Below are 26,316 nucleotides of genomic sequence, written 5' to 3' on the forward strand. Positions count from 1 at the left end.
TGAAGACCAAAAAAAAAGCCAACACTAGCTGAGTCAGCCTCCTTTAGAGCTTTCCTGGAATTCCTACCTAATAACTTCTGTCCTACAGTTCTTTGGCCAGGACTGCCGCCAGGGGAGCGGGGAGACATGGTTAGCTGGCCACACTGCCCTCCTAGGTAAAATCAAGATTCTGTTAGTGAGAATGAAGGGATGTGGATGCTGGGACAGGAAGCTAGCAATCTCTACCCCAGGCAGCAAGAACGGAAACAGGGTTAAAGGGGTGGGAGGCTGTGGAGAGGTCAGGATGGGGGTGGGGTGGGGTGGGCATGGCTTCGATTAGACTGGTAGTGGTGGAAATGGACTCGGGAACGAGCTAGGCGGGTGTCTGGTGTACCCCGAACCAGCAGCATCATGAACGCAAAGAGCCCTCGCCAGGGCCTGGGCGTCCTGCGGGCTGTGTAGGATTGCTGCGGTGTATTTAGTGTTCACTGGACACTCCGGGGTTGCTTGCTGAGTGGGTCACATCGGGAACCCCTCGCCTGGCCTGGGCTTCTGGAGCCACCTTGTACCTCACTCCCCTGCTAAGGGCAGGAGAGCAGAGTCCCCACCAGGGCCCCGGCCGAGGGTGACTGTGACCCACACGGTGGGTGCCTCTGCGAGCTGGCTCTGCAGAGTGAGCGCTCACGGCTACCCCATGAGGCAGCTCTCTCTCTCCTTCCCCTCCCGGACTCCTTGGCCTCCTGGTGCATCCGGTGTTGTGTTTAGCCTGGATCATGCCTTTGCCACTGGGTGTCTGGGCTGGCCGTCCCCCTGGGCCCCCAGCGCAGGGCTTGGCCTGCAGCCCAGTGCCCATCCTGTAAATAGTTACGTTGGCAAACGGCCATGCTCATCCATTCACACGTCATCTGTGGTTGCTTTTGAGCTACCACGCTGGGCTCGAGTAGCTGGGACAGAGGCTCTAGGAATCAAAAAGCTGAAAATAATGCCCATCCGGCCCTTTGTCGAAAAGAGGTGCCCGTCTCCACCCAGGATGGGCCAGTCCCTGGAGGAAAAGATGGACTTAGTGTGCTCCCTGACTTCACGGGCCAATAGGCGTGTTGGGGTGGAGAACAGCTCCTGGGTGGATGGGGAGCCCCGCCAGGCAGCCTTCGGGCTGGGGGGAGGAGGTGCAGAGTGGGTGCCTGAGCAGGGAAGGTGGGCGGGCAGATGAGGCTTGGCCCCTGGTGTCTGGCCCTTGCTTAGCATCTCCCCAGTGGCAAGTGCTCACCGTGAAAGTCCCCCATGAGTCCTTCCTTTGTGAAGGGGGTGGTAGTGGCCCATACGTACACATAAAAAGTAAATTAAAAATAAAAAGACCCCAGAGCACTGTGGAGGGTGAGCCGCGCTCCCTGCTAGGCTTTGGGGGCCAGAGAAGGACACCGGGGTGTGAGAGGTGACTTCCCAGGCAGAATAGGAAGGAGCAGGGGGGCTCCCTGGAGGCAGTGACGTAACCAGGGAAACAGGAAGCCGGACCTTCTCCCCAAACCCTCTTGGGAGGTTTGGTTTGGCCTGATGTGTCAGAGGGCAGCAGGGCAGGTGGCTGCACAGGTGCTGCCCTGTGGCCCATTGTGGGGTCCCCAGGGAGCCGGAGCCGGGAGAGGCCGGCTGGAGAGGGAGTCAGGGAGCTGGCTGCCCCTCAGGCGTCCTGAGGGATGGTGGTCAGGATGCTGACAGTGGTGATGGGTGCAGGGGAAGGTTCTAGAGAGGGAGGGCCCGGGGGTGTCAGTAGGACTGGTAGACCTGGAGGGGGGTTGGCTTGGTGGGAGTGGAAGGAAGAGGACGATGTGAGCATGGCTGACTCCCAGGGCCTGTGGGGGAGGGGAGAGGGGTGTCAGGGAGGCAGCTGCTTCACCATTTTGCAGCAGAGGGTACTCAGTTGAGGAGCCCGTTGCATGCCCGTGGATTCCGTGTGGGCCCCGCAGGGCAGCACATCTGCGAAGTGCAGTGGTTCTGCTGTAGCTTAATTATATTCCCCAGATGTGGTTGGCAAGCGTCCTGCCTCTGTTCAGGCCGACGTTTTGCTTCAACCTCCCCCTGAGAAGGCGGGAACAAGCCCATCCCACAGTCTCACTGGGATCCTGGTGGGGCCTTGGGTCAGGGGCAAACCCTCATCACCCCAGTTCACTGATGTGGAGCAGGGTTGCCCTGCAGCCCCCCACAGGGACCCTTGCAGATGGTGCACGATGCTGAGCAGGCAGGAGGCCGGGACTCCAGGCAGTCGTGGGGCAGGGTCAGAGCGTGGGTGCCAGGAGATCTGAGGACCCCCCAGCCCCACAGTTTCTCTGTTCAGCACAGGCCTGTTCTTTCCATGAGGTGCTTCGTCTCGGTGACAGATCAGAGGCCATGACCAGTTTCCATGACAGGCCGACTTTTGCGGTGAGGCTGGGGGAGCGAGGCCATCGGGGTGGCCCTGTCCTCTGCAGGAGGTCAGCTCCTCCTGCACGACCGGGCCAGGCGTGCGTGCACGTGTGTGTGTCTGTATGCATGCGCGTCTGTAGGCATGCATATCCGTCTGCGTGCGTACGTGTGTGCTTGCACAGACGCCTGTGTGTGTGCCTGTGTGTGTCCTCTCACGTTTCAGCCTCCGCGCAGCTCTCCAGTCTTTAGTTCTGGCTGTCAGCCTCCATGAGTATTACAGGAATTGGGAAGCCGGAGTCTCCGAGGGAAACTGAAACCCTGGTTCCGTTCCCTACCTTCCCATCGCGTTACCAGCTGGACACAGTGCCCGCACAGGGAGGAGGCCGGGCGGCCAGGCAGGCATTTGTCTCCCTGGTCTGGGTCCCTGTGTCTGTCCTGCGTTCCGGGCCCACCTGAGGACCAGGAAGCCCTGACTCCTATAACCCTGGGATGTGGCATCTGTGTGGGGCTGTCCCCACAGGAAGCCCTCTATGTCCCCACCACTCTCTTCTCCTCAGCAGACAGAGTCCGTGGCTGGGGATGGGGTGAGAGCAGAGCCGTGGGGGGATATTGAGCAAACAGAAAGCAGGCGTTATTACGACACATCCTGACTCGTAACCCTTCCTTTTCACTTTCTTCCAGGATTTCTTCAGAGGGCCGCACGCTGTTTAAGAACCAGGTGGCCTTTGACATTTTGCAGTGGTGAGAGCGGCTCGACCTCACCCAGAGTGCTGAGAAATGCGGGGCCTCCGGGCTCACGCCGCCCGCCAGCTCCAGGCTGCCCTGCTGCTCTGAGCGGTGACCACCCTGACACCCGCCGTGGGCTCGCACGCCCGCGGGCATTTGCTGCCGAAGTCCCCACTGCGGCCCCAGCCGATGAGGATGTGCGCCCCCGTCGGGGGGCTGCTCACCGCCCTCGCCGTGGTGTTTGGGACAGCGGTGGCGTTTGCACCCATACCTAGGATCACCTGGGAGCACAGAGGTGAGGGCAGAGCCGTGTCTGGCGCTGGTGGCATCTGAAGGGAAGGGCCACCCTGCCCCCTACTCATGGTGTTGAGATTCACGGGCGCCCTTTGCTCTGCTGGGTCTGTCCGCCTGGCATCTGCATGTGGGCAGATGGCCTGCACCGCCGCTTCTGGGGAGATGGTCCGATAACTGGGAACACTCGCAGGGCTTGTTCTTGGCCTGCTGATTTGGCTTCTAAATCGGGGCGGGGGGAGCCCTGGAAGGAAGTTTATCTTTCTTGTGCCTGATGATGTTTGGTGCATGCTGCCTGAGCACAAACCACACCAAGGAGTATCCATATTTTGAGGATATTTAATCATGTGTAGCTGAGCTTCAGGCCAGTTGTTTTCATTTGCTGTTTATTAGTTTCTCTTTTGTTTATTTCCTCTCTTGGGAGCTGTGTCTTAGGAACCCTCTGCTCCAGTCTCTCAGGCTCAGTGGTCCTGAGCGAGGTGTGCTTGCAGGGCTTGAGCTGTCTTGTGCAGAATTCCAGGCAGTGTGGGTGCTGGGAGAGCCTCTATCGTGTGTGCATCTTTCTTCAACAATGGGAAATTAGAAGAGCAGGAGTGTGAACCCCTAACCCTTCAATAAAATCAGAGCTCGGTGATAGATGGAAAGCCAAGTTGAAAATTGACTCTGGGATGGTCAAAAAGAAGAAATAGCTCCTTAAGAAATAGTGTCGGGCTTCCCTGGTGGCGCAGTGGTTGAGAGTCCGCCTGCCGATACAGGGGACATGGGTTCGTGCCACGGTCTGGGAAGATCCCACATGCCGCGGAGTGGCTGGGCCCGTGAGCCATGGCCACTGAGCCTGCGTGTCCGGAGCCTGTGCTCCGCAACAGGAGAGGCCGCAACAGTGAGGGGCCAGCATACCGCAAAAAAAAAAAAAAAAAAAAAAAAGAAATAGTGTCAATACATTTATATTACTCCTGAATAGCTCATCCTTAAATTCCTCATATTCCTAAATAGCTATTGATGCGATTACCAAATAAGTGAAAAAGCCATTTGTTTCCCTGCTCTTTAAGTTTGTGGTGATTATCCTTGGAAAATGCTTGGGTTAAGGGGTGTAATCGCTGAAATAGGTTTTTTTAAAGGCTTTGAGGTAAATGATTTTTTTCTGAATAAGAAAATCCTAAATAGTTATATTCTTTGTAAACCTCATCTGTGGATGATTAAATACACATAGACAAGAGTTTGATGGGAGGGAGAGGCAACCACAGTGGTCAGCAGTTTAAGGTGTCTGGCCTGCAGTCTCCTGGGAGGTCACAAGGTTACACTGCAGAGAGGTCACACTGCCTGAAGGTCATGTTCCTAGGAGGTCACGCTGCCGGGTTTGAAGCTCAGCTGGGCTGGAGGGAGCGGAGCTGGAGGGGAAGTCAGACCACAGCACTGGTAGAGCACAGTGGCTCTGGGGCCTCACACTTGGTGGCGGCCTCCACCCAAAGGTGCCTGAGTTCTGGCCTCGGCTGGGGCCTGTCCACTGTGGCAGCAGACCCATGCATGGCCCCAGTGAGACAGCCACGCACTAAAAGGAGACCAGATGCTCGGGGTGTGTCCAAGCTCAGAAGTACCTAATACGTTCTCCCCCCACCCCGCCCTCCCCAGAGGTGCAGCTGGTGCAGTTTCACGAGCCGGGCATCTTCAACTACTCGGCCTTGCTGCTGAGTGAGGACCAGGACACCTTGTACGTGGGCGCCCGGGAAGCCGTGTTTGCCTTGGACGCACACAATATCTCCAAGAAGCAGCATGAGGTATGGTGTGGGCTCCCCGCTCCCCTGCTGTCTGGGCCACACACCCTTTCCAGTGTTTTCTCCTCACATCCACACGCCGGCCTCCTCCTGGGGCGTCGGGCCCTCTCTTGGCTGTGGAGCCTGCTGACCCCAGTGGCCAGCGCCACGGACGTCCTGTGCGTCTAGCGTGCAGCCTTCCTGTCCACCGGGGCTGAGGGCCCTGTCATCCTGAAGCTTCCTTCCCGCCCTGTGTCCACGAAGCCCCATCTCAGGGTGTCCCCTGGCAGCCTCCGTCCTCCCCAGGCTGGCAGTTCACCCAGGGATCACCCTCTTTTTATCTTGGATTTTTGAACATTTTATTACGGAAAATCTCAGGGCCACACGGGAGCAGAGGGAGTGAAATGATGAACCCTGTGCCCGTCGAGGCTCCCGCAGGCCGGGGGTTCACCCCCATCCTCCCATCCACGTCCTCCTCCTTTGCTCCGTCTGGGAGGCCTTGCAAATCCCAAACACATGTTCTTCATCTGCACATGTTTCCCTGAGCATCTCCTAAAGGAAGGGACTCCTTTTTTCAAAATAACCAAGATATCGTATTGCATCCCCAAAATTAATTTCATCAAATAGTGTTCACATTTCACGGACTCCCTCCTAAACGATGTTTGACTGTTCAGTTTGATCGGGTTGAACTCAGGCCGTCTGTGTGGCCAGGCACTCTGTCCGCCGTCGAGTCGCCATTCCTAGGAGCCGCCCTGGGTCTGCTTGCTGGGAGAGCCACTCGCGGTCCTGTCCGGCCCCCAGCCTCAGTCTGGCTCCTGTGAGAGGCCGGACCCTCCACCCAGGCGGGCGTCCTCCTCCTGGCCCTGGACCGTCGCAGTCTGGAGCACGTCAAGGGTTGCAGGATGGGACGTCCCACCTCTACCTTTCCCTCTCCGTCTGTGAGCTGGAATATCGTCTGTGACGGGGGAATGCCCGTTGCCAGCTCTTCACATCTCCCGAGGCCAGTTCCTTTGGACATGGCAGGATCAGTGCTTGAAATCTTCGCCTTTATTTACTAGTTTTCCAAATAATGAGTAAGTTCTCCCCAGAGGGAGACGGTGGGTTTTTGGACTGTTTTTGGTTTTTGAGTATGACCGTGACTCGTGGATTTAAACGTGTTTGAAGTGCCTCAAGCCATTGTAGCCAATGCTCCGACGGTCCCCTCCTGGCCTCTGGCAGCCTCTCCTCTCCTCCTGAATCCTTAGACACACCACCCTGGTGGTTGGTGTAATTTTCTGGTTCTCTGGAATCAAGCCGGCCCACGCTCACCTTGTGCCTTTTCTGCCCCAGATCTCTTATTTTTTGGTTTCATTTTGTGTTAGTCTCCAGAGTCAGGCGTAGAACTTGATTTCTGTTTCACGTAAACGAGAGGCTGGTCATGACCCCGTGAACATAAAGTGCTTGAAACAGTAGGCCCTTAGAGCAGAGGGATGCCAAGGGCCTGCCCTGCTCAGCCCCTAGTCCCTGTGTTCATTGAACCCCCTTCCCCTGAGCCTTACTGTCCTTTCCAACCACTCGGGCTAACACTGCCTTTCAGAATCCCGTCTTCGGAGCATCATGATTCCACCGTGAGCTTGTGCCACCCTGCAGGTGCTCAGTCAGAGCCCCCGTTCTGTTAATGCCATCACTGTGGGTAACCGAGAGGCTTAGGGCTCTGCAGACGTAAAAGAGGGAAAAAAAGTGAAAGGACTACAGCGAAGCTTCAGTGAAAACGCCGTGATCAAGGGCCTGTCAGAGTTCATGTTCCCGTGTCCTTACGCATTGCCTGTCGATAATGATGAAATGGTCTACATTTTAATTTCTAAAGGAAGCTGCTATTGGAAATGGCACTTTGTTCTGCTTTCATGTGTCCTGATTAGCACTTCCATTTCTCTGAAAACACATTGCTAGGGGATTCACTTCACTGCCATGCAGAAGCACCGTGTGCTTCCTGACCTCTGAGTGGCCGACGGCCAGCTTTGATTCCCTGGGAGGAAATATATTTTGGCATCAATCCTGGAATATCACACGGGCAGATGGGGCATCTTGGGGACAGTGAGGCGGGAGCGTGGGAGCCTTCTGCGATGCAGCGCTGTTGCTCCCCGTCCTCTGGAGGGTGGGGGGCTGAGGCATCTGCCAGCCTGGCTCGTCCACCTGGTGTGGAAGAAGCAGGAGCACAGGTCTCAGCGGGAAGACATCTGACCTGAGGGAGCCCCGTGGCTTCATCACTTTCACCTGCTGCCGTCACATAAAATTTAAAGCATCATAACCCTGCTGTCCCACTGATAAAGTAAACGTCAAGACATTTTACTAGACTCGAGAATCAGTTTTGAAGGGATGAGAAAACCCACTTGATGTTTGAAAATGCCTGCAGTTTAGGGAACTCCCTGGCAGTGCAGTGGTTAGGATTCTGCGCTTCCACTGCAAGGGGCACGGGTTCGATCCCTAGTCGGGGAACTAAAATTCCGTGTGCCATGCAGTGCGACCAAAAAAAAAAAAAAAAAGAAAAGAAAATGCCTGCAGTTTATTTTTTTGATAAATAATTGAATCCTCCCCACTTTCAGTCATTTAGTTTTTGCAGTTTTTTTCAGTGAATGGCAGTCATCTGGGAGGCGCCTTCCAGGCCCCCTGGCTGCAGCATGAGGATCACAGAACTTTCACGAAGCCCCGTTGCTCACGGGTCCCAGCGTCTGCTCTCTGAGCCTCGCTTTGCAATCTGAGATATTAATGTCTCGGGAAATAACCTGTGCTCTAAACACCACCATGTGCTTTGTAAACTGTATGTTTTTTATACCAGTATCTCCTTCTAAAGGGGGAACGTGCACTGAAATGGACTCTCGTTTTTCCTCACAGGCATATTGGAAGGTCTCGGAAGATAAAAAAGCAAAATGTGCGGAAAAGGGGAAATCAAAACAGGTAATTTCTTTTACAAGCTTCAGAGCCCACCCAGGCCTGTCTTACTTGTTTGACTCTTCCGAACGCCCTGACCTCTGTGGTGCAGCCCAGACAGGTTGCCCCGCCCTCAGGATGCTGCCAGGCTTGCTCACGTCATCGCGACTCATCCGGCAGGTTACCTCCCTATTCCCAAGTGGCGAGCCTGGGGCTCTCAGTGTAAGTGCCAGACATACTAGGCTTTAGAAAATTACTTTAAAGTTTATCTGAATTGAATTTATTCAAATGGCCTGATACTTTGACTACAGAAAAAGATGTCTGATGCCTGCTGGCCTAAAGGTGTACAGTGCAGGGTTCATGCCTTCCCTGAGCCCCAGTGGCCTGGAGGGGTTGCTATAGGATTTCTGGATTGTTGGCAGCATCTGTGCCTTGAGATACTGCTCCTTCTCTAGGAGATACTGGGCATCTCGGTGTGGTGGCCATCCGGGAAGCGCTGGGCTGAGTGTCCATCCATCTCCCTCCAGAGCTCTGGGTTATGGCTACCACCACTTGGGCCGCCCTGCCCCTAAGTGGTGCTGGACCAATGTCAGAGTCTTGGGGTATAAGCGCCCCGTCTTCCTTGGTAGTTGGTTAAGACAGCTGAGTTACAGTCAATTTCAGTAGTTGTTGTCTAATTTCAAAGCAATTAAAATTTAAAAAAAATGTTTTGGCTAAACTTTTTTAGCAAAGTACTAAACACTTTCACCAAAGTTGCTAAATTCGAAATGAGGGAAAATGCAGGCATTGCGCTGTAATAACAGGTGTCGCAGGGAGTTGTCTTAGAACTAAATTAGAACAGGCACTTTGGCCGGCCCCACGTGGAGGCCATACAGCGGACAAGGGTCCCTCCCAGTTCTTTCAGGGACGATGAATTACTTCCAACCAGTTTCAAAACAATCACGGCAAAAAAAAAAAAAAAAAAAAAAAACCTTTCCCGAGTGGAGATAATTTCAGATGCTAGCACATATAATCCAAGTACATTTCATCCTAAAATAGCAGCTGGGTTCTTCAGTGGCATCTGGTTTTCCTGCGGGGCCTTTCTGACGTGGAGCCGGGCTCGGAGCCCCTCATTAGTCCTGCCTCTCCCCTGAGCTAGGCGGGCCGGACACACCCCTCTCCCGAGAAGCACTGCTCCCAGTTGCGCACATTGGGGCGTCGAGGGTGGGGTCCCCCAGAGGAAGGGAAGGTGGAGGGAGCTCTGCCCAGCACACCCCACCTCGGGCCTGCCAACACAATGAATGGTCTGTGTGTTCAGTGACAGTGAATGCGTGTTTCCCTGTGCCAGGTGTCCAGTAAGGTTTGAGGTCAGCTTTCATTGCTTCTTGAATGATACATCTTTGCTGAGTATAAATCAGTGACTGAGGTGAAATCTCTTTGGCGCTTGACAGCGGCCTGTGGACCCTGCAGAGGCAGAAGCACTCTGGCCAGCTGCAGCTTTAGGTTTGTGCAGGGATGGAGCCGGGTCTCCGGGAGCCTGCTCCCAACATGCCAGGCAGGGCAGGGCTGGCCTGTGCAGATGGATGCCACCTGAGGCCCGAGGTGGAAGGGTGGCCGTGAATTCACAGTCGGGTTGGTCATCAGTGAGCTGTGAGGAGCTGCTGGCGGGCGTGTGCTTGGCTGGTTCGTGCTCTGCAGCAAGCAGGCTGGACAGCCGGGGTCACGGAGGGCGTCCGCTGGAGCCTGCTCGGTGGCTGACCCGTGCGTTTCTCTTCCTTGTAGACAGAATGCCTTAACTACATCCGCGTGCTGCAGCCCCTCAGCGCCAGCGCCCTTTACGTGTGCGGGACCAACGCGTTCCAGCCAGCCTGTGACCACCTGGTAAGTCCGCGCAGGTCCCCTGGTCAGCAGTTAGAGCAGCGTGGGGCTCGAGGCGGCGGCGAGTGGTCTCCACTCTGCAGTCTGGGAGGATTTTCTCCTGCCGGCTGTGTGGGGGTGGGGGTGGCCCGTGGCTCCGCTGAAGGCCTCAGCCCACTCACCGGCCTCCTCTAAGCCTTCCTGACTGTAAACCACCGTGACTGAGGGCATGACTGGGTGCAGGACTTACAGGACCGCTGGCCCATAGTGCAGAGCTGGCAGTGCTTGGTGGGGGGGGACCTTCTGGGAAGGCCAGTGTTGACAGAGAGGAAGCATCAATGTGCCCTGATCCAGCATCTTGCCTATTTCTCCTTGTCACGTTTTGTATTTTGTGAGGGAGCCCTGGCTACGACATGGGCCCTGGTCGAGTGGAAAACTCAGGACTTCTGCTCTTGGATCCCTTGTCCTTGGTTCATATATGTTACGGACTCAATGTCTGTGTCTCCCCCAAATCCATACGTTGAAGCCCTAATTCTCCAAATGTGATGGTATTTGGAGATGCAGCCCATGAGGAGGTAATTAAGGTTAAACGTGGTCATGAAGGTGGGAGCCTGATAGGATGATGGCCTCATAAGAAGAGGAAGAGACACCAGAGCTCTCGAGCTCTCTCCCTCTGTCACGTGAGGTCACAGCAAGAAGGTGGCTGTCCGCAAGCCAGGAAGAGGTTTCTCACCAGGAACCAGCCATGCTGGCACCCTGATCTTGGACTTCCAGCCCCCAGAACCATGAGGCGGGAACATGTGTGGTTGCAGCTCCCCCGACCCCTGTCTGTGGTCGTCATGGCAGCCCGGGCTCACAAGGACAGTGTCTGCTGCTCTGGTCTTGGGGCACCACCTTCAGTGTTGGCTGTTGGGGTACAAGTTGCCCACTGATAGGCAGTTCTGGAATTCTTCCCTCTGAGGAGTGACAACACAGTGCCAGTTTGCTGAGCGGTTATAGAAGCGGGACCCATCTCTCCGTCACCTGCATCATGTCCTTGACTCTCCCTGAGCCTTGTCAGTTGTCAGTAGGGTCCTTTGGAGAGGGCCCCCCACTCTTACACCGCCCTCCCACCACTCCTGATTCCCTTGCTGACGGGTAGCCGGAAGGAGAGAGCGGATTAGACAGCAGCATCTCTCTGGGAGATACTCTTTTTATTCAGATAATCTGATGAGCCATTTATAACAAGCACAAAGAGGGAGGAGTGTTTTAAATGCCCTTGAGGATCGATAATGAAGCACAGTTTCTAGTGTCTGTCCCTATTTAGTGAGTAACTGTCAAGTGTGAAGTATGCTAAAGTGGGAAGCTTGGTTTGCTAGAACCCTAAATTCATTGGAATTAAAAAAATGTTTTCCAAGCTTGAGTCGGAGCTACATGACAGGACAAAGTATGGGCGAAGTAAGGACCTGCTTCGAAAACCTTGTATCCGCACACAGACCCCTGGGGTGGGGTCCATACACAGGGTGGATCTGCCTGGCTGTCTGTGCCCACAGACTCTGGCCACAGAGGTTGGGATCGGGGTAGGGGGTGCATCTAGGTGTTGAGATCTTCAGTCCTCATAGACAGACTTAGTTTCTTTTTCCTTAGGTCACATTAGTCACATTAGAAACGTTTTGCACGTGAAAGGATTTCCTGGCTAAACTCTAGTTAGAAGCTTAAGGTATGGAATTTAAACTTAAATTCCATAGGCATGTCAGTTGTTGAGGTAAGGGAATCATATGTTTCATTTAAATCTAGACCTATATTTTTTCCCAATATTTAAAAAAAAATTTCAAGCCGACAGAAAAGTTGATCACACACGTGTTCTAACCACACAGATTGCATGGTTGGAAGTGTCCGTATCTGTGCACAGGTGTGAGCACACCCATGACCCCTAGATGCTGTCACATGCCTCAGAATAATGACATTTTCCTACAGTAATGCTGGGTTTGTCATTATATCTAAGGAGATATACAATAATTCTCTAATGTCATCTAACCTCCAGTCCCTGTTCAGATTTCCCCAAACATCCTCTTGAAATGCAGTCAGTGCATCACATCAAGTGGGGTGCACTGTCACCCCAGTTCACACCTCCTAACAGGTGAAAAGTCTGTATATTGTTTCCACCAGCCTGTTAGAAATGTAACTGCATCTTTTCCCATGCCCCTGAGCCCTCTCTGCTGTGTCTGTGACATGTTTCCCTCGCTCTGACAGACAGCAGGGCTGCCCATCCACCCATCGCAGTTTGGGTGTCCACCTTCTTAAGCTTCGCCAGGCTTTCAGGTGGAAAATGGTACCGCACTTTCATTGCCTTGTGCTTCCTGGCTTGCCGGCAGCTCAGGCATCCTTTCTTGTCTGTGCTGCCAGATAAGTTTCTTCTTCTCTAACTTGCTGTGCTTTGACCGTTTTCCTCCTGGAAATGCTTTATTACTCATTTGTACAAGCTTCTTGTATATTCAGGGATGGAAATGCCTCATCTGTCATTTTGCAGGCATTTCCCCCACTTGGTCACTGTCGATCTCTGTCTCATTCTTCTGTGGACAAACGCTTCCCAGTGCCTTGTGTACTGGATCTGTCTATTTTTTCCCTTACTTGGCTTTGGGCTGTCTTGTCAGGTGAGGAGAGATTATCCCAAGACTGAAATTGTCACCCATACTTTCTGTTAGTGCAGCACGGTTCCGTTTTTAATATTTAAATCTTCGATCCACCTGGAGTGTGTTTCGATGGGTGGAATGAGGTAGAGATTCTGCTCCTTTTTTCCTGTTATCTGTTTATTGGATAGCCTGGTCCCCCGCTGCTTTGAAGGCGTCTTTGTTGATATTAAAGTTCTGCACGTGGCCTTCCAGTCCCTTCCGGAGCACATCCTGTGTTTGGTTCTCCCTGGCTGTTCTACGACCCTAGAGCCATCGGCATTGCGGTCTCCGTCCTATAGGAGAGTCAACTGAGGCTCCAAGATCTGGAGGCGCTCTTGAGGGTGTCAGAGGGTGCCAAGGCACCAGCGTCCAGACCTGGGACCAGGGGGTAGACCGTGCATGTGCTGTCTCCTCTGTCCCCCCAGAAGAGTGAGTCTGTAAATTAAATGGTCCCACAAAGATGTATTATGACTACAGAAGTTCACACATTTTATGGTACTCTTTCTTTTCATTCAATTATAGAACTTAACATCCTTTAAATTTCTGGGCAAAAATGAAGACGGCAAAGGAAGGTGTCCCTTCGACCCAGCACAAAGCTACACGTCCGTCATGGTTGGTGAGTCCTGCTGTCAGGGTCTGTCCCTGGCTTAGCTCTGCTGGACCCTCAGGAGGTCCCGATCCTCCTCCTCCACAGGGGTCTCCCTCTGCTTCGTGCCCATATTCAGTATCCTCACAGAAGGTACGGGAGCCTCTCCACAGACCCGCTGATACAAGCTTTCGAATTCATTGTTCAGTAGGATAACCAGCCACCTCCACAGTCCTCAGGTTAGATTTGTAGGAGGAGATCATCTTATATCTGTCATTTGTGCAAATCATCTGCATTACTCGGTCACATTGAGTTAATGCTCCTGTTCGAGAGACGTTTGTGACTGAGCCATGACCTGCCTTGGAACGGCCTTGTACACCCAAGGCGAGCAGGCCAGGAGCCTTGTGTGCACCCACTGTTGTGTTTGTTACTTTACTGGATGCAGGAGTTACTTGCGTTACTTATTGCCCCTAACAGTTTAACATGGAGCCTAAAATTACCCACGTCAAAGAAACAAAACAGAAGACTCAGGAAGCAGAAACACGCTCCCAGAAGCAGGGCGATAGTCTCTCCGCTTCCTGGGAGGACTTGCGTTAGCTTGGGAGGAGAATGTGGTGCTGAGCGTCTGTCCCCGGCACTGGTGTTGATTCCCTTTTCCTCTTTCCGCCTGAAGATGGAGAGCTTTATTCTGGGACGTCGTATAACTTTTTGGGAAGCGAACCCATCATCTCCCGAAATTCTTCCCACAGTCCTCTGAGAACGGAGTATGCAATTCCTTGGCTTAACGGTAAGAAGCAGGTGGTGTCATGGAAGGTGCATTTCTGCTCGGGGTGGCTTCCTCGCCGGCAGAGCCCTCGCTCCAGTTCTCCTTTTGCCGGCTCCCAGCCTCACAGGAGGGCATCCGCGGCTCGCCCTCCTGTGTCCCGGGGCTCGTGTCAGCCCCAGTGCAGTAGGGGCGCTTCTGGAACTGCTGGGGACTCCACAGCCAGCATCCACGGGCTTCTTTGCTTTCTCCTCTGCTAAGAGAGCGCTTTTTCAAGCCTGCCTTTACCCCGTCTTGAAAACGGATCTGGGAGGCTCAGAATGGCGAGCTCAGGCTCGTTACGTCAGCACGTGATATTATACCATAATCTCCGGACATCATGTGTCCATGTTGGATTCACGGTCCAGATGGCTCACAGATGCTCACAGGGGACTTTTCTCGTGGGCATCGGCCAGCCAGCCAGAGCCTTGGGGCACCTGGATCTGGTGGTCAGCAGTTTGTCTCTTTTAGGCACATGCTGTTTATTAAACTGGCAAATGCATATCTTCCAGTGGGTCTCCAGGCTATGGTGGGATCTAGCTCCCTGGGGGCCCCAGGCTGCCTGCCAGTTGGGAGGCCCAGCCCTCAGTTGTTGGGCTGGACCGGGAGGCTGTGCTTCAGAACCCCCATCTCGGGCATCTCCTTAGGCTAAGGAGGGCAAGATGGGCACCGTCATCATTTCCGGGCCCTGGCATTTGTTTGGGATGTGGCATGGGCACCCTCCCACATCCTCGATAGGGGGTGCCCGGGCCCTCGGTGTGCACAGGCATAACCAGAGCGTCTGTTCCCTGCAGAGCCCAGCTTCGTGTTTGCTGACGTGATAGAGAGCCCCGAGGGCGGGGACGACGGGGACGACAAGGTCTACTTCTTCTTCACGGAGGTGTCTGTGGAGTACGAGTTCGTCTTCAAGCTGATGATCCCGAGGGTAGCGAGGGTCTGCAAGGTGAGCCAGGCACCCCCCTTCTCTTTGGTCCCAGCCCTCAGTGAGAGCGTGTCGTCCAGGCTCCACACATCCTCCGAGATGTCCATTTCCCGACCACTTTATTTTCTTCCACACTACAGACGTCAGTGCGGACGGGCCGAGGGCCCGGGCCCCTGTCCTCCCTGCGGGCCTCCCTGGAGACCACAGGAGCACCCGCCCCGTGTGTGACGATGACTGTCCTCAGGGCTCTGCTGTTAACCCACCTCCCTCAAACCTCCCCCAGTTTATAAAAAGTTAGTTTTGCTGTACCGTGTTAACCAAATTCTGTTGGAATTGGGGTTTTTCCATTCCAACGTAAAGATGGGGAGGGGTGCATTTTCACTGTGTCCAGAATAAGTGAGGGTACGTCGATTTCACGTTCTTCTGCATCCAGGTGTAAGAGTTTCAGTATTTCTCTCCAGACCGAGTCATGTCAGGGGTGTTTCACGATTGCTGCTTGGTGGTCAGTTCACTAAAAAGTGTTTTGGAGAACCTGGCAGGACCAGAGCACCTCAGCAGATAACTTGGGGGCTGGAAGGGAGTGAAAATTTGATCTCCCACAAGGAGCACCTTTTGGGGGAGACCACACTTATACACATTGGCCTGAGACGGATTGGGGAGCCTGTGCATGCACTAGCCCCTGGCTCTGCCAGTCACTCACGGACGGGTCGTGAGTCTGGATATGCACATAAGCCAAAGGGCCAAAGCAGTGAACATGTGCAAGGATGGCGGGGGTCTGCTGCGTGACACAGAGTGTGGGCAGAGTCGAACGGTTGTTCTAGCTGCAGTTGGGAGACTGCTCGTCGAGAGGGCTTTGTTGGTTTGGTTTTGCGCTTCAATCGATGACCCGAGCTGACATGAAGGGAGTTGCTGGTGTCACTAGTCGTCTGCAGCCGGCTTTCCTTTTCAGCCTTGGCTTCCTTTCATTCAGGCAGAGCTGCTCTGGGCCCAAGTACATCACTTATCACCTGCTCACGGGGGAAGTCTGCCCTCCTCCTACCACGTGTGTCTTTGGGGTTACAGGGGGACCAGGGCGGCCTGAGGACCTTACAGAAGAAGTGGACCTCCTTCCTGAAGGCCAGGCTGATCTGCTCCCGGCCGGACAGCAACCTCGTCTTCAACGTGCTGCGAGACGTCTTTGTCCTCAGGTCTCCCGGCCTGAAGGAGCCCATGTTCTATGGGGTCTTCACCCCACAGCTGTGAGTGCCCAGTGGGTGGGTGGGTTGGGGGTGTTTTCACTGCGCTTCCCGCTTCAGGGCAGTCACGTCACCCTTTCCTCCCCAGGAACAACGTGGGGCTGTCGGCCGTGTGCGCCTACAACCTGTCCACAGCCGAGGCGGTCTTCTCCCGTGGGAAGTACATGCAGAGTGCCACGGTGGAGCAGTCACACACCAAGTGGGTGCGCTACAACGGGGCCGTGCCCACCCCGCGGCCCGGGGCGGTGAGTGGACCGGGCTCTCTCTCCACGGGGAGCGGGCGCCCACCCGGGACTGGGTAGGGCCGCGGGCACACTCTCCTTTTCCTGGTTTTTTCTCATCGGTGTGTTGTGTAACAGCTGTGGCTACAAACTGCCCGAACAAGAAAGCTCTTCTGGCTGGCCCAACTGTTCTGTGGGATTAACATTGCGTAATAAAATTAGAGCTTTTTCATTTTCTGTTTCTTGCAGAGAAACACACGATTTCTTGGCAAAGGGATGAGCGATACTCTGCATTCGTTAATATGAGTCACATTTTTCTTTCTCCTAAGAGTAGTGAATTTTATGTAGAAATCAGTGTGGGTGTCTAGGCCGATGCGGCTGCATCCATTTATTATGTGACTGGTGAGCTGGGCCGTGTACATGGCCCATGGGTGGGGTTGTGACCTGGGAGAGTGGCCTGGTGCTTGGAGCTCACTCCCCCAGGATGGTCCCCCTCTCGGGGGTACGTCTCTGCTAACACAGGTCAGTTCCTTTCATGCGTATCTCTAAGCAAAAGGTGTTCACCTGTGGTCGTGAATTTTGGTTTACGCACATCAAGAACTAGGACAGGAAAAAGAATCCTTTGCGCTCTTGACCTTTATGCTATTTATTTTTAGAATTGGACTATTTTTAGCCACTTTTAGAGGCTTCTCTTCTGGGAGAGCTGTGGAATGATAAGTGTATATTTTTCAATTTCAAAAGTGTGATATGCTTCTTTCATTTATGAATGGATGAAAATTACTTCATTGACTATGTATCATGAGACACAATTGTGTCTTGTGGACAGAAAGACAGTTGCATTTCCTCCCTGCTTTATAACTGTGTCTTCAGATTCCTGGGGAAAGGTCACCTCAGCGTTTCCATTTTTTCGAGAAATCCACCGTGTAGTCCTAGGTTCTTCACCTCGGGGAAGCCTCCCCTCTTGTGCGGAGCGCGCGCCACGTGCCCATGCGCCCCGCGGTAACGGATGGTCTGCTCCCTTCAGTGCATCAACCGGGAGGCGCGTGCGGCCAACTTCTCCAGCTCCCTCAACCTCCCAGACAAGACTCTGCAGTTTGTCAAAGACCACCCTCTGATGGATGACTCCGTGACCCCGATAGACAACAGGCCCCGGCTGATCAAGAGTGACGTGAACTACACGCAGATCGTGGTGGACAGGACCCGGGCCCTGGACGGGACAGTCCATGATGTCATGTTTGTCAGCACAGGTGGGTCCCGGGCCCTGGGTAAGAACATGGGTGAGTCCAGCTCATTTCTGCTGCCCGGAGCCAGCATCTCCCCCAGATGCCTGAGTGGTTTGTTACAGCACAGAAGGGTTTCTGAGAAGTCACCACACTCAGGTGGCTTCAGATCTCTGTGACCATCAGAACACCTGGGGCGCTGGTTAAAAATGCGAGTCCTGGCCCAGATCTAGAAATTCAGGTGTGGTAGGTCTGGGCGGTGCGAAGCGAGGCTGGTGAGAGCCGGCACACGGGCACGTCCTGCCTCCCTGCCTGACACCTGTCCTGACCTGCCGTGGGAGACACACCTTTCCTGGTGGTCCGTAGACTCCGACACAAGTCTTCTGGAACGGTCTTGGCAGCCAGGCACAGCAGCAGCTGGTGGGCTCTGTGGTCAGCTCTGGGTGCTGCCCAGCCACCAGCCTCCCCTACCTGGGGCTCCTGGCACAAGGATGGCACCCTCAGAGGCCAGTGCAGCCCAAGAACCACGTCATGTTTGTTTGGAGGACACGGTGTCCAGTACTCTAATGAGGGGTATTGAAGTCAACAAAGGGCTGTTTATTTTTCAGGTAAAAATGCGATGACCCATGTTAGTCCGGTTGTTTATTTTGCTGATGGCTTTTCCTTTTCTGTGTCTGATGCAAAAACATCTAAGCCTCCTACTGGGGGAAGGAATGGGAGGCAGAAGAGTGACCGTTGGCTGCGTGGCCGACGGAGCCAGCACCGTCCTCTCCTCCTGGGGAGTAAGTAACCTGCAGCTTTGACCTTGCAGACCGAGGCGCCCTGCACAAAGCCATCAGCCTTGAGAACAACATCCACATCATCGAGGAGACACAGCTCTTCCAGGACTTAGAGCCTGTCCAGACCCTGCTGCTGTCCTCCAAGAAGGTAAAGTGACTGGGTTGGCCGGCTGGACGGCCCCACGTCTCGGTGACCACAGGCTGGGCTGGGCTGCGCCAGGCAGGCCCCGTCGTCCATCTGGCCTAGAGGAGCTGACCTTCAGGCTCTTATGGAAAGTTCTTCCATGAGCTGTGGGGTATGGGGTGGAGGGAAGGCAAACTGTGTCCTAAAAGCTGCAGAACCTCACTGAGTTGTTGGGACCAATGTACAATGCCATCGGGGGGCTTACTGGCCTGTGAAAACACTTCTTGTGCCAGAACTTGGTGAGGGTTAAGACCCAGTCAGTGGGGGTGCCCTCCGTGCAGCTTCCTCATCTGCACAGAAAAGCGTCCTCTGAGTAACGACACGCCGTGTCTGTAAAGCCCCGTTTCATGAGGCGCTGTCTCTTTCACCAGGGCCAGCCCGCTTTGTCTGTAAAGGGCCAAGAGTGAATGTTGGAGGCTCTGATGCCCGTGCTGTTGCAGTTTGAGAGCAGCCGTGGGCAGTCCGGAAGCAAGTGAGCCCTGTTATGACCTACCAAAGCCTCATTTACAGGCACTGAGCTTTGCAGTGCATGGAATTTTCATATGTCACAAAATATTATTATTTTGATTTTTCTTCAACCGTTTGAAAATGTGAGACCTGCTCTTAGTTGATGGGCTGTATAGAAACAGCCAGCGGGCTGGATTTGCCCTATGGTCCACAGGCTGTCCCCTGCTGTACATCCAGAGTGGCCTTTGGGAAGTGTGCCGCCCGGTTTACAGCCGGGGTGGGGAGTGAAGAGCAGAGCTCAGGCCGGGCACCGGGTGACCTCGTCCACGTCCTGGCTTCAGGTGCGTGACTGTGAACCTGGGTGGGCCAGTCCTGCCTCGGTTTCCTCATCTATACGGTGAGGGACGGCAGCCCCTGGGACTGTCCCGGCCCTGCCCTGTGACTCCGCATGCTGTGACCCCTGGGCCGACAGGCTCTGATCAGCATCAGAAATTGGTAGCCTGGCCATGCATTGAATTCCCCTCCACTGCAGGCCCACCCATCGCTTGGCCGCTTCCACCTGCACCCTGTTTGTAAAGCCTTGCTTGGGAGCACCAAGCCAGGCTGTCCTTGCTCCGTATGGCGTCGCCCTGTTGCTGAGATTTTCCCTTTTGACCCGGGACGCTCCTGGGCCATCCTCTCTTCACACTGGAAAGAGGCTGTTCCTCCAGCCCCTCAGGGCATCCTCCCTGCCCTGGCTCCGGGCTGGGGCCTCCACGCGGCTCGTGGGGCCCAGGCTCACTCCTCCCTGGGCTGTGGGCAGTAGGAAGGGGGTCCCGATAGCCAAGCGAGAAAGAAAAGAAGGCAACCTCTCGGTCAGGCGCGTATTTGCAAACTCCACACACGGTCTTTCATCCTCTCCCCATCGTCATGAGCTTGAGGAGTTGGATCTGCTTTTCAGACTCCCGTAGCAGGGTCACCTCCCCTCTTGGCCGCCGCAGTGTGTGTGTTCTCGCTCCAGTTCTACACGGGAAGGAAGACGAAATAGCCTAATGGGGTTGGGCTACCAGACGTGTGTACCGCTCGGGTGGTGCTTTGGGCCCCCTGTCCCCTGGGCCCACCTGCATCGTTGTTGAAACAGGGAAGCCCAGGAGCCCTTCTGACCACTGCCACGTTGCTCAGGTGCTTCAGGCCGGCTGGGGCAAGCACCCTCAAAGCCTCCAGATGGTCTAGTGCTCATCAGAACCAAGGCCGGGCCCCCAGTGCAGACGTGCGATGAGAACAGGGCTCGGCTTTGCCCCACGACATCATTCACAGACCCAGCTGGCCCTGCCATCCCGAACCCAAGTCTTCCAGGGCATGTGGGTGCTGATCCCATGGGAGGGATGGGGGAAGGAGAAGGGAGGGAGGGGGCAGGACCACCTGTGGGAGGTCCGGCAGGTCAGTCCTGTGCTCACCTGCCTGAGGTCAGGAATGGTCATGTGGCCGGGGGCTAGCCATGCAGGGAGCCTGGCACCCCGGGCAGTGAATTGCCTGTTCCCACAGGAGACTCCACTGTGCTGGGATGTGGCTCAGGTGCCCATAGGGTCCCACACCTTCTCCTGGGCTAGTGGGCTCAGGGTGGCTTCAGAGTGCTGTCTGTGCTGCCGTGGCAGCAGGCAGCGGCTGTTCGGGGTAAAAAGACACCTGCTCCCCCGTCCCCATTCCCCACCCGCAGCCTCTTCTGGGTCGATCATGCCTGGCTCTCGTTGCAGGAAACTGACGAGCAGCTGCCACAGGGCTGGGGGAGCACAGGTAGGGCTGCCAGGGAGGGGGGTCCCTTGTCACTACCTGCCCTCCCCTGACAAGTGCATTTGTTTTTTGTTTTTATTGTGGTAAGTGTACATCATATAAATTGTACCACGTTCATAATTTTTGAGTGTACACTTGAGCACCATTAAGTGCATTCACATAGTGCAACCCTCATCCCCACCCATCTCCAGAACTTCTTCATCTTACAAAACTGAAACCCCAGACCCATTAAGACACTGACTTCCCCCTCCCTCCCATTCCCCAGCCCCTGGCACCCACCATTCTCCTTCCCGTCTGTGTGTGTTTGACTACTCTAAGAACCTCGTGTTGATATAAGTGGAATCCTACAACATTTGTCCTTTTGTGAGTAGCTTATTTCACTCAGCATGATGTCTTAAAGGTTCATCCATGTTCACCCTTCCTTTTCAGGGCTGAATAGTATTCCATCCCATGCACGCACCACGCCTGGTTTATTCACCCACTGGTGGACACTTGGGTTGTCTCTCCCCACATGAACAGCCGTGTTCTCCAGTCTCTTGTGCGCACATGGCAGGCATGCTCTGGGCCCATGGAGCAGGCTGAGTTTGGTTTTCCCGGGGACGCTCTTTGATGCTGAGGTGCCACCTGCACAGCAAAGGTGGGAGCTCCTCCAGCTCTGGCCATGTCCACCCACGATCACCCACCTGTGTACACAGAGACCGAGATGTGACTGAGAGAGCCCGGTGCTGCAGCTGAGGGCACAGCCACCCAGAGGGTGGGGACCCGCAAGGGGGCCAGCAGGAGGGCACCTGGGCACGTGCGTGCTCAGCAGATCTCACAGGTGCCGGGTGGTACCCGGCCAGCTTGTTTTCTCTCACAGAAGAGCTGGGGTGAATAGTACAGGGGTCCTGCAGCCCTTCCCCAGCGCGCCTGTCTGACCGAGGAGGCCCGCTGGCGCAGCGCCTGCACTCACCTCCACACGCCCAATCCCCGCGTTCCCACGACCTGCTTTTTGACTCCAGGGCCCCCCGTGGCCTCCCTCGGCGTCTGTCTGACGGCTCCCGTCTGCCCTCATCTTGGTGACCTTCACACATCTGGAGAGGACGGATCGGCGTTTGGTGGAACGCCCCTCGGTTTGGGCGTATCTGATGTTTCCTCGTGTTGAAGTTGGGGTTGAGCGTTTGGGGAGATGACCACTGTCTCGGAGACACGGATTCAATGACTTCTCAGAGTTACTCGGTTTCTCCTTCCACGTTGTCCCCACACCCTGTGGTCCGTGGATCCAGTCCACCTGGGGGGCGGGGAGCTAAGCCCCAGCTCCTGGAAGGAGGAGTTGAAGAGTTCGGGGGCCGTGTTCAGCCCCCGCGGCGGCTGACACTTATTTGTAGGTGACCTTGAGGCTACACCGACACCCGGCTGCCTCTCACCCACTGACTTGCATGTCCACCCAGGGGCCTTGCCTGCAGCGCTTGCTGCCGTGGGATCTCAAGCCACTTTTCTGTCCCCTTCCCGTCCACATTTGTTGGAATCGGGGAGGCCCTGCCCTGTTGGGGAGCGAGGGCTGGAGGCCGAGCAGGCTGTGGCGTGAGGAAGATGCAGGGGTCACGTGGGGCTCCCCAGGCCACCTGCTCCACTCTGCATGAGCGTCCGAGCCCTCTCCAGGGCCCCTCCGTAGGACCCCACTGAAGTTGCCCACTTGGCCGTTCTCCCCAGGAAATATTTCCTCACCTCTGAGCCACGTGATCCCAACTGTGATACAGGGTGTTGTCCTGATTCCTTCTTATGACTATGGGCTCCCCTGGCCTCATTTGCCCAGGTCTCTGCTGACATGGATAGGCCGGCACTGGGCCTGATTCTCTTTGCCACCTGCCATCACAGTTTGACTCTGTTGCACAGGGGACTGCCCTCTCTCGGCTGTGCTCACACACGGTGGGTCTGTGACCCCTGGGCCTTCAAGGCATCACAGGCCAGGAGATCTGGGGTAATGCCGGGGCCTTTGCACTCCAGCCAGACTCTGAAATTAATTCAGAACATGTCCTCAGAGGATAGATCTGTGTTTAAAATACTAAGTAAGCTCTGTGTCAACTTGGGAATCTTTGGACATTAATCAACGGCCTTTCTAGAGCAGCAGGGTGAGACCGAGGCTCATCAGCAAAGGAGAGAGAAAATGCCGTATGTGAATCGCCAGCCCTGGGTCTGCTGCTGGGCTTCAGGTGGACTCCTTGGGGGAGCCCTCGTTCTAGCTGAGTTCCGTGAGAAAATCAGCCTGCCCCAACTGCCCGTGCGCCCGGCTCCCTGCCAGTGCCGCGGGCGCCGGCAGCATCAGCCTGCGGGTGGAGACGTCCCAGGCCCAGCATTCCAGAACACGGAGGAGCCCGCTTTGCTCTCTACTTCTGAGCGTGGCTGTCCATTTCCCCAGCCGCGTTCATTTCTCGTAAACGTAGATGCGTGAGAAACGAATGCCTCCTCACTTGTTGAACTCCGTTGACTACAGCTCTGTTCACTCTCCACCTGTGTTCACTGCGGCCCCGCTGGATTCCCACACGGACACGGGCCGTCTGTGTGCTGGTGCTCACGTGTTGTAGGCACGAGACGGGCTTTGGAGGCTGTGCCCTTTGGCCTCTGGTCTGGTGAGGCTGGGAGGGCAGTCGGGAGTGTCGGGCTAGCGGGTCTTCTTACACACAGAGCGGGCAGAGGAGGTGCAGAGATGCGCTGCTGGCGGGTAGGATGAGGGTGGGTGCTCGGACGGGGGAGGGGAGGCATTTGGACCAAGGCCCAGCACGCTCTGAGTTAGCCCGTGGATGCCGCCCGAAATCCACCCGTCTGTCACGACGCTGCAGATCTGTCTTGGATCTAACCTGGCCTCGTTCCACTTCCTCCTCCAGAAGCTCGGGACGATGCTTTGTCATCACTGCCCATGAGCTAGAGAAGCACTGGGCGCGTTGAGGGCTGCCCCCACCCAGTGCCCACCGTTCTCATCTGCTTCACACCCACAGGGCAGGAGGTTTGTCTATGCCGGTTCCAACTCGGGCGTGGTGCAGGCCCCCGTGGCCTTCTGCGGAAAACACGGCACCTGCGAGGACTGCGTGCTGGCCCGCGATCCCTACTGCGCCTGGAGCCCCGCCACGGCCGCCTGCATCGCCCTGCACCAGACCGACGGCCCCAGCAGGTACCGGCCCCCCTGCATGCAGGCGCTCCGCCCAGCCCCATGGCGTCAAGCGCGTGCACTGTGTAACCTGTGCCCGGTTGTCTTGCAGGGGGTTGATTCAGGAAATGAGCGGGGATGCGTCCGCCTGCCCCGGTAAGTTGCTCCTCCTCGCTGCCTTCTCTTCAGGGACGGCCAGGTCACGTCACCATTTCATGATGCTTTGCTGGTGTGTCATTTCGTACATTTGGTTTTTCTTTCTCTACTCGGAACAGAGGTCAAGTAATCTCGTGGCAGACCCCGTGATGTTTCTCTGTCCCTTTTATCACAGAACAGGATGTTGAAGCCACGCAGAGTGTGTTTGTTTACTGGAAGGCACTCTCCATCCCAAACTGTGACGTCTGCTCTTGAGATGCATCCTCTCTCTTCTGCTTAGCTTGGGGCGCGTTAAACAAAACCTACACCTCTTGTGAACAGGAGGGAGGAACTCATGAGAGATTAGTCCCCGTTCCCCTCGGGGGATCCCACCCCTGCCAGGAGGTCAGGCATGTCCCACCTGAAGGCAGGCGTGCCCTGGGCCCCTGCCCTCCCATCCCTAACCCGCTTGCTAGCTGTCATCAGTTAAGACAGGTTTAGGAGGAGGGTGCCAAGGCCCACCGAACGGCTAGCACACCTGGCGGCCGCTAGCAGAAGCCCCGTTGTTCGATGCAGTGCCGCCACCAGAAGGCACAGCTGACCACTGCCCAGCCTCCCTGGCCTGGGGAGTTTTCTCCTGGGAAATCAGGGTGTGAAACAGGATTTCTTCTGCTCAGAGTTGGCTTCAATTTCTTTGTCCCCAAGGGCTGCCATTGGGGTCTTAATCTTTGCTTTTCCGTCACGCATGTCTTTATCTCCTTGCTGTTCTGGAAGATTCCATGTTGCTCCACAGGGTGAAACTCTTGTGTCCTCTTGTGCGTGTTAACCTAGTTTTGAAGGAAGTATCGAGCAGGGTTGTTGATGCTGTGCACGTTTATTTTGATGTTCCAGATAAAATTAAAGAAAGTTACCTGCAGCATTTTTTCAAGCATGGTGGCACAGCAGAACTCAAATGCTCCCAAAAGTCCAACCTGGCCCGGGTGGTGTGGAAGTTCCAGAATGGCGTGCTCAAGGCCGAAAGCCCCAAGTACAGCCTGGTGGGCAGGAAGAACTTGCTCATCTTCAACCTGTCGGAAGGAGACAGTGGGGTGTACCAGTGCCTGTCTGAGGAGAGGGTCAAGAACAAGACAGTGCTGCAGGTGGTGGCCAAGCACGTTCTGCAGGTCAAGGTGGTCCCTCGAACTCCGGTGGCCTCCACCTCGCCGGTCACACGGACAGAAGGGAGTAGGATCACCTCCAAAGCATCAGCGGGGCCCACCCAAGGCTCCTTTCCCCAGACCCCAGCTGTGCAGGTCACCACTCCCAGTGCTATCGCCCTGCCCTCCAGCCCCGAGGGGCCCACCAGCATGTCCTGTGAACCAAAGATGGTCATCGACACAGTCCCCCAGGTCCACTCGGAGAAGACAATGTATCTCAAGACCAGTGACAACCGTCTCCTCATGTTTCTCTTCCTCTTCTTCTTTGTCCTCTTCCTCTGCCTTTTCACCTACAACTGCTATAACGGCTACCTGCCCGGACAGTGTCTGAAGTTCCGCTCGGCCATGCTCCTCGGGAAGAAGCAACCCACGTCGGACTTCTCGGATTGCGAACAGAGCGTGAAGGAGACGCTGGTGGAGCGGGGCAGCTTCTCCCAGCAGAACGGGGGGCAGCCCAAGCCGGCCCTGGACACCGGCTACGAGACAGAGCAGGACACCATGGCCAGCAGGCTGCCCACTGACCGGGAGGACTCGCAGAAGATCGACGAGCTCCCGGTCAGGGACCGGCCATTCGACGTCAAGTGCGAGCTGAAGTTCGCCGACTCGGACGCGGACGGGGACTGAGGCGCCCACTGTTCCCCGGGAGGTCTTCGTGTTGCCAGTTCAGTCCCCCGTCCAGTGCTGCGTAGGTAGCCGTGGTCAGCGAACCTCAGTCTTCTGTGTCTTTTCTCTTGGGTCGCGCTTGTGACTTGGTTTCTCTTTGTCCTTTCGGAAAACGGCGAGCATCGCGGCCGGCCTGCTGGTCGGTGGGGCCCTTGGAGTCATGCCTGCAGGCTCGCCCGAGGCCGCTCTGTGGCGGGAAGACGGCCGGGCCGCCACTGGCCAAGGAAGAGTTGGGCCGTGAGCGTCCCCTCCTTGTAGCAGCCACTGAAAGAGAATTGAATTCCAGATTGGAAATGACGTTTTAGTTTATCAGATTGGTAACTTATCGCTTGTTGTCCAGGTTGGCACGAACCTTTTCTTCCACAGAATTACTTTTTAGGATTTTTGCTTTAATTATGTTGGCGTGTTGGGTCGTTCATTTTTTAAATTACTAAAGCAGGTGTTTTAATATTTGGAAGATGTACATCTTCTGGATTTTGTTGTATATTAGGGTA

The 26,316-nt window shown here is 55.3% G+C and overlaps 1 protein-coding gene across 1 annotated transcript; it reads left to right on the forward strand.

The window, feature by feature from the left end:
- Window positions 1-3,291: 3,291 nt before the first annotated feature.
- On the forward strand, window positions 3,292-25,783 carry SEMA4D (semaphorin 4D; the record flags this gene model as incomplete). Its single annotated transcript, XM_079706411.1, has 14 exons — window positions 3,292-3,397; window positions 5,023-5,168; window positions 8,016-8,078; window positions 9,813-9,911; window positions 13,061-13,154; window positions 13,798-13,911; window positions 14,721-14,869; window positions 15,911-16,086; window positions 16,172-16,328; window positions 17,329-17,551; window positions 18,336-18,451; window positions 23,680-23,852; window positions 23,941-23,984; window positions 24,855-25,783. The coding sequence occupies 14 exons, from the start codon at window positions 3,292-3,294 to the stop codon at window positions 25,781-25,783; spliced, it is 2,589 nt and encodes an 862-aa protein (XP_079562537.1).
- Window positions 25,784-26,316: the final 533 nt, after the last annotated feature.

The sequence above is a fragment of the Hyperoodon ampullatus genome (assembly GCF_949752795.1).
Source record: "Hyperoodon ampullatus genome assembly, chromosome: 6".
Classification (NCBI taxonomy): domain Eukaryota; kingdom Metazoa; phylum Chordata; class Mammalia; order Artiodactyla; family Ziphiidae; genus Hyperoodon; species Hyperoodon ampullatus.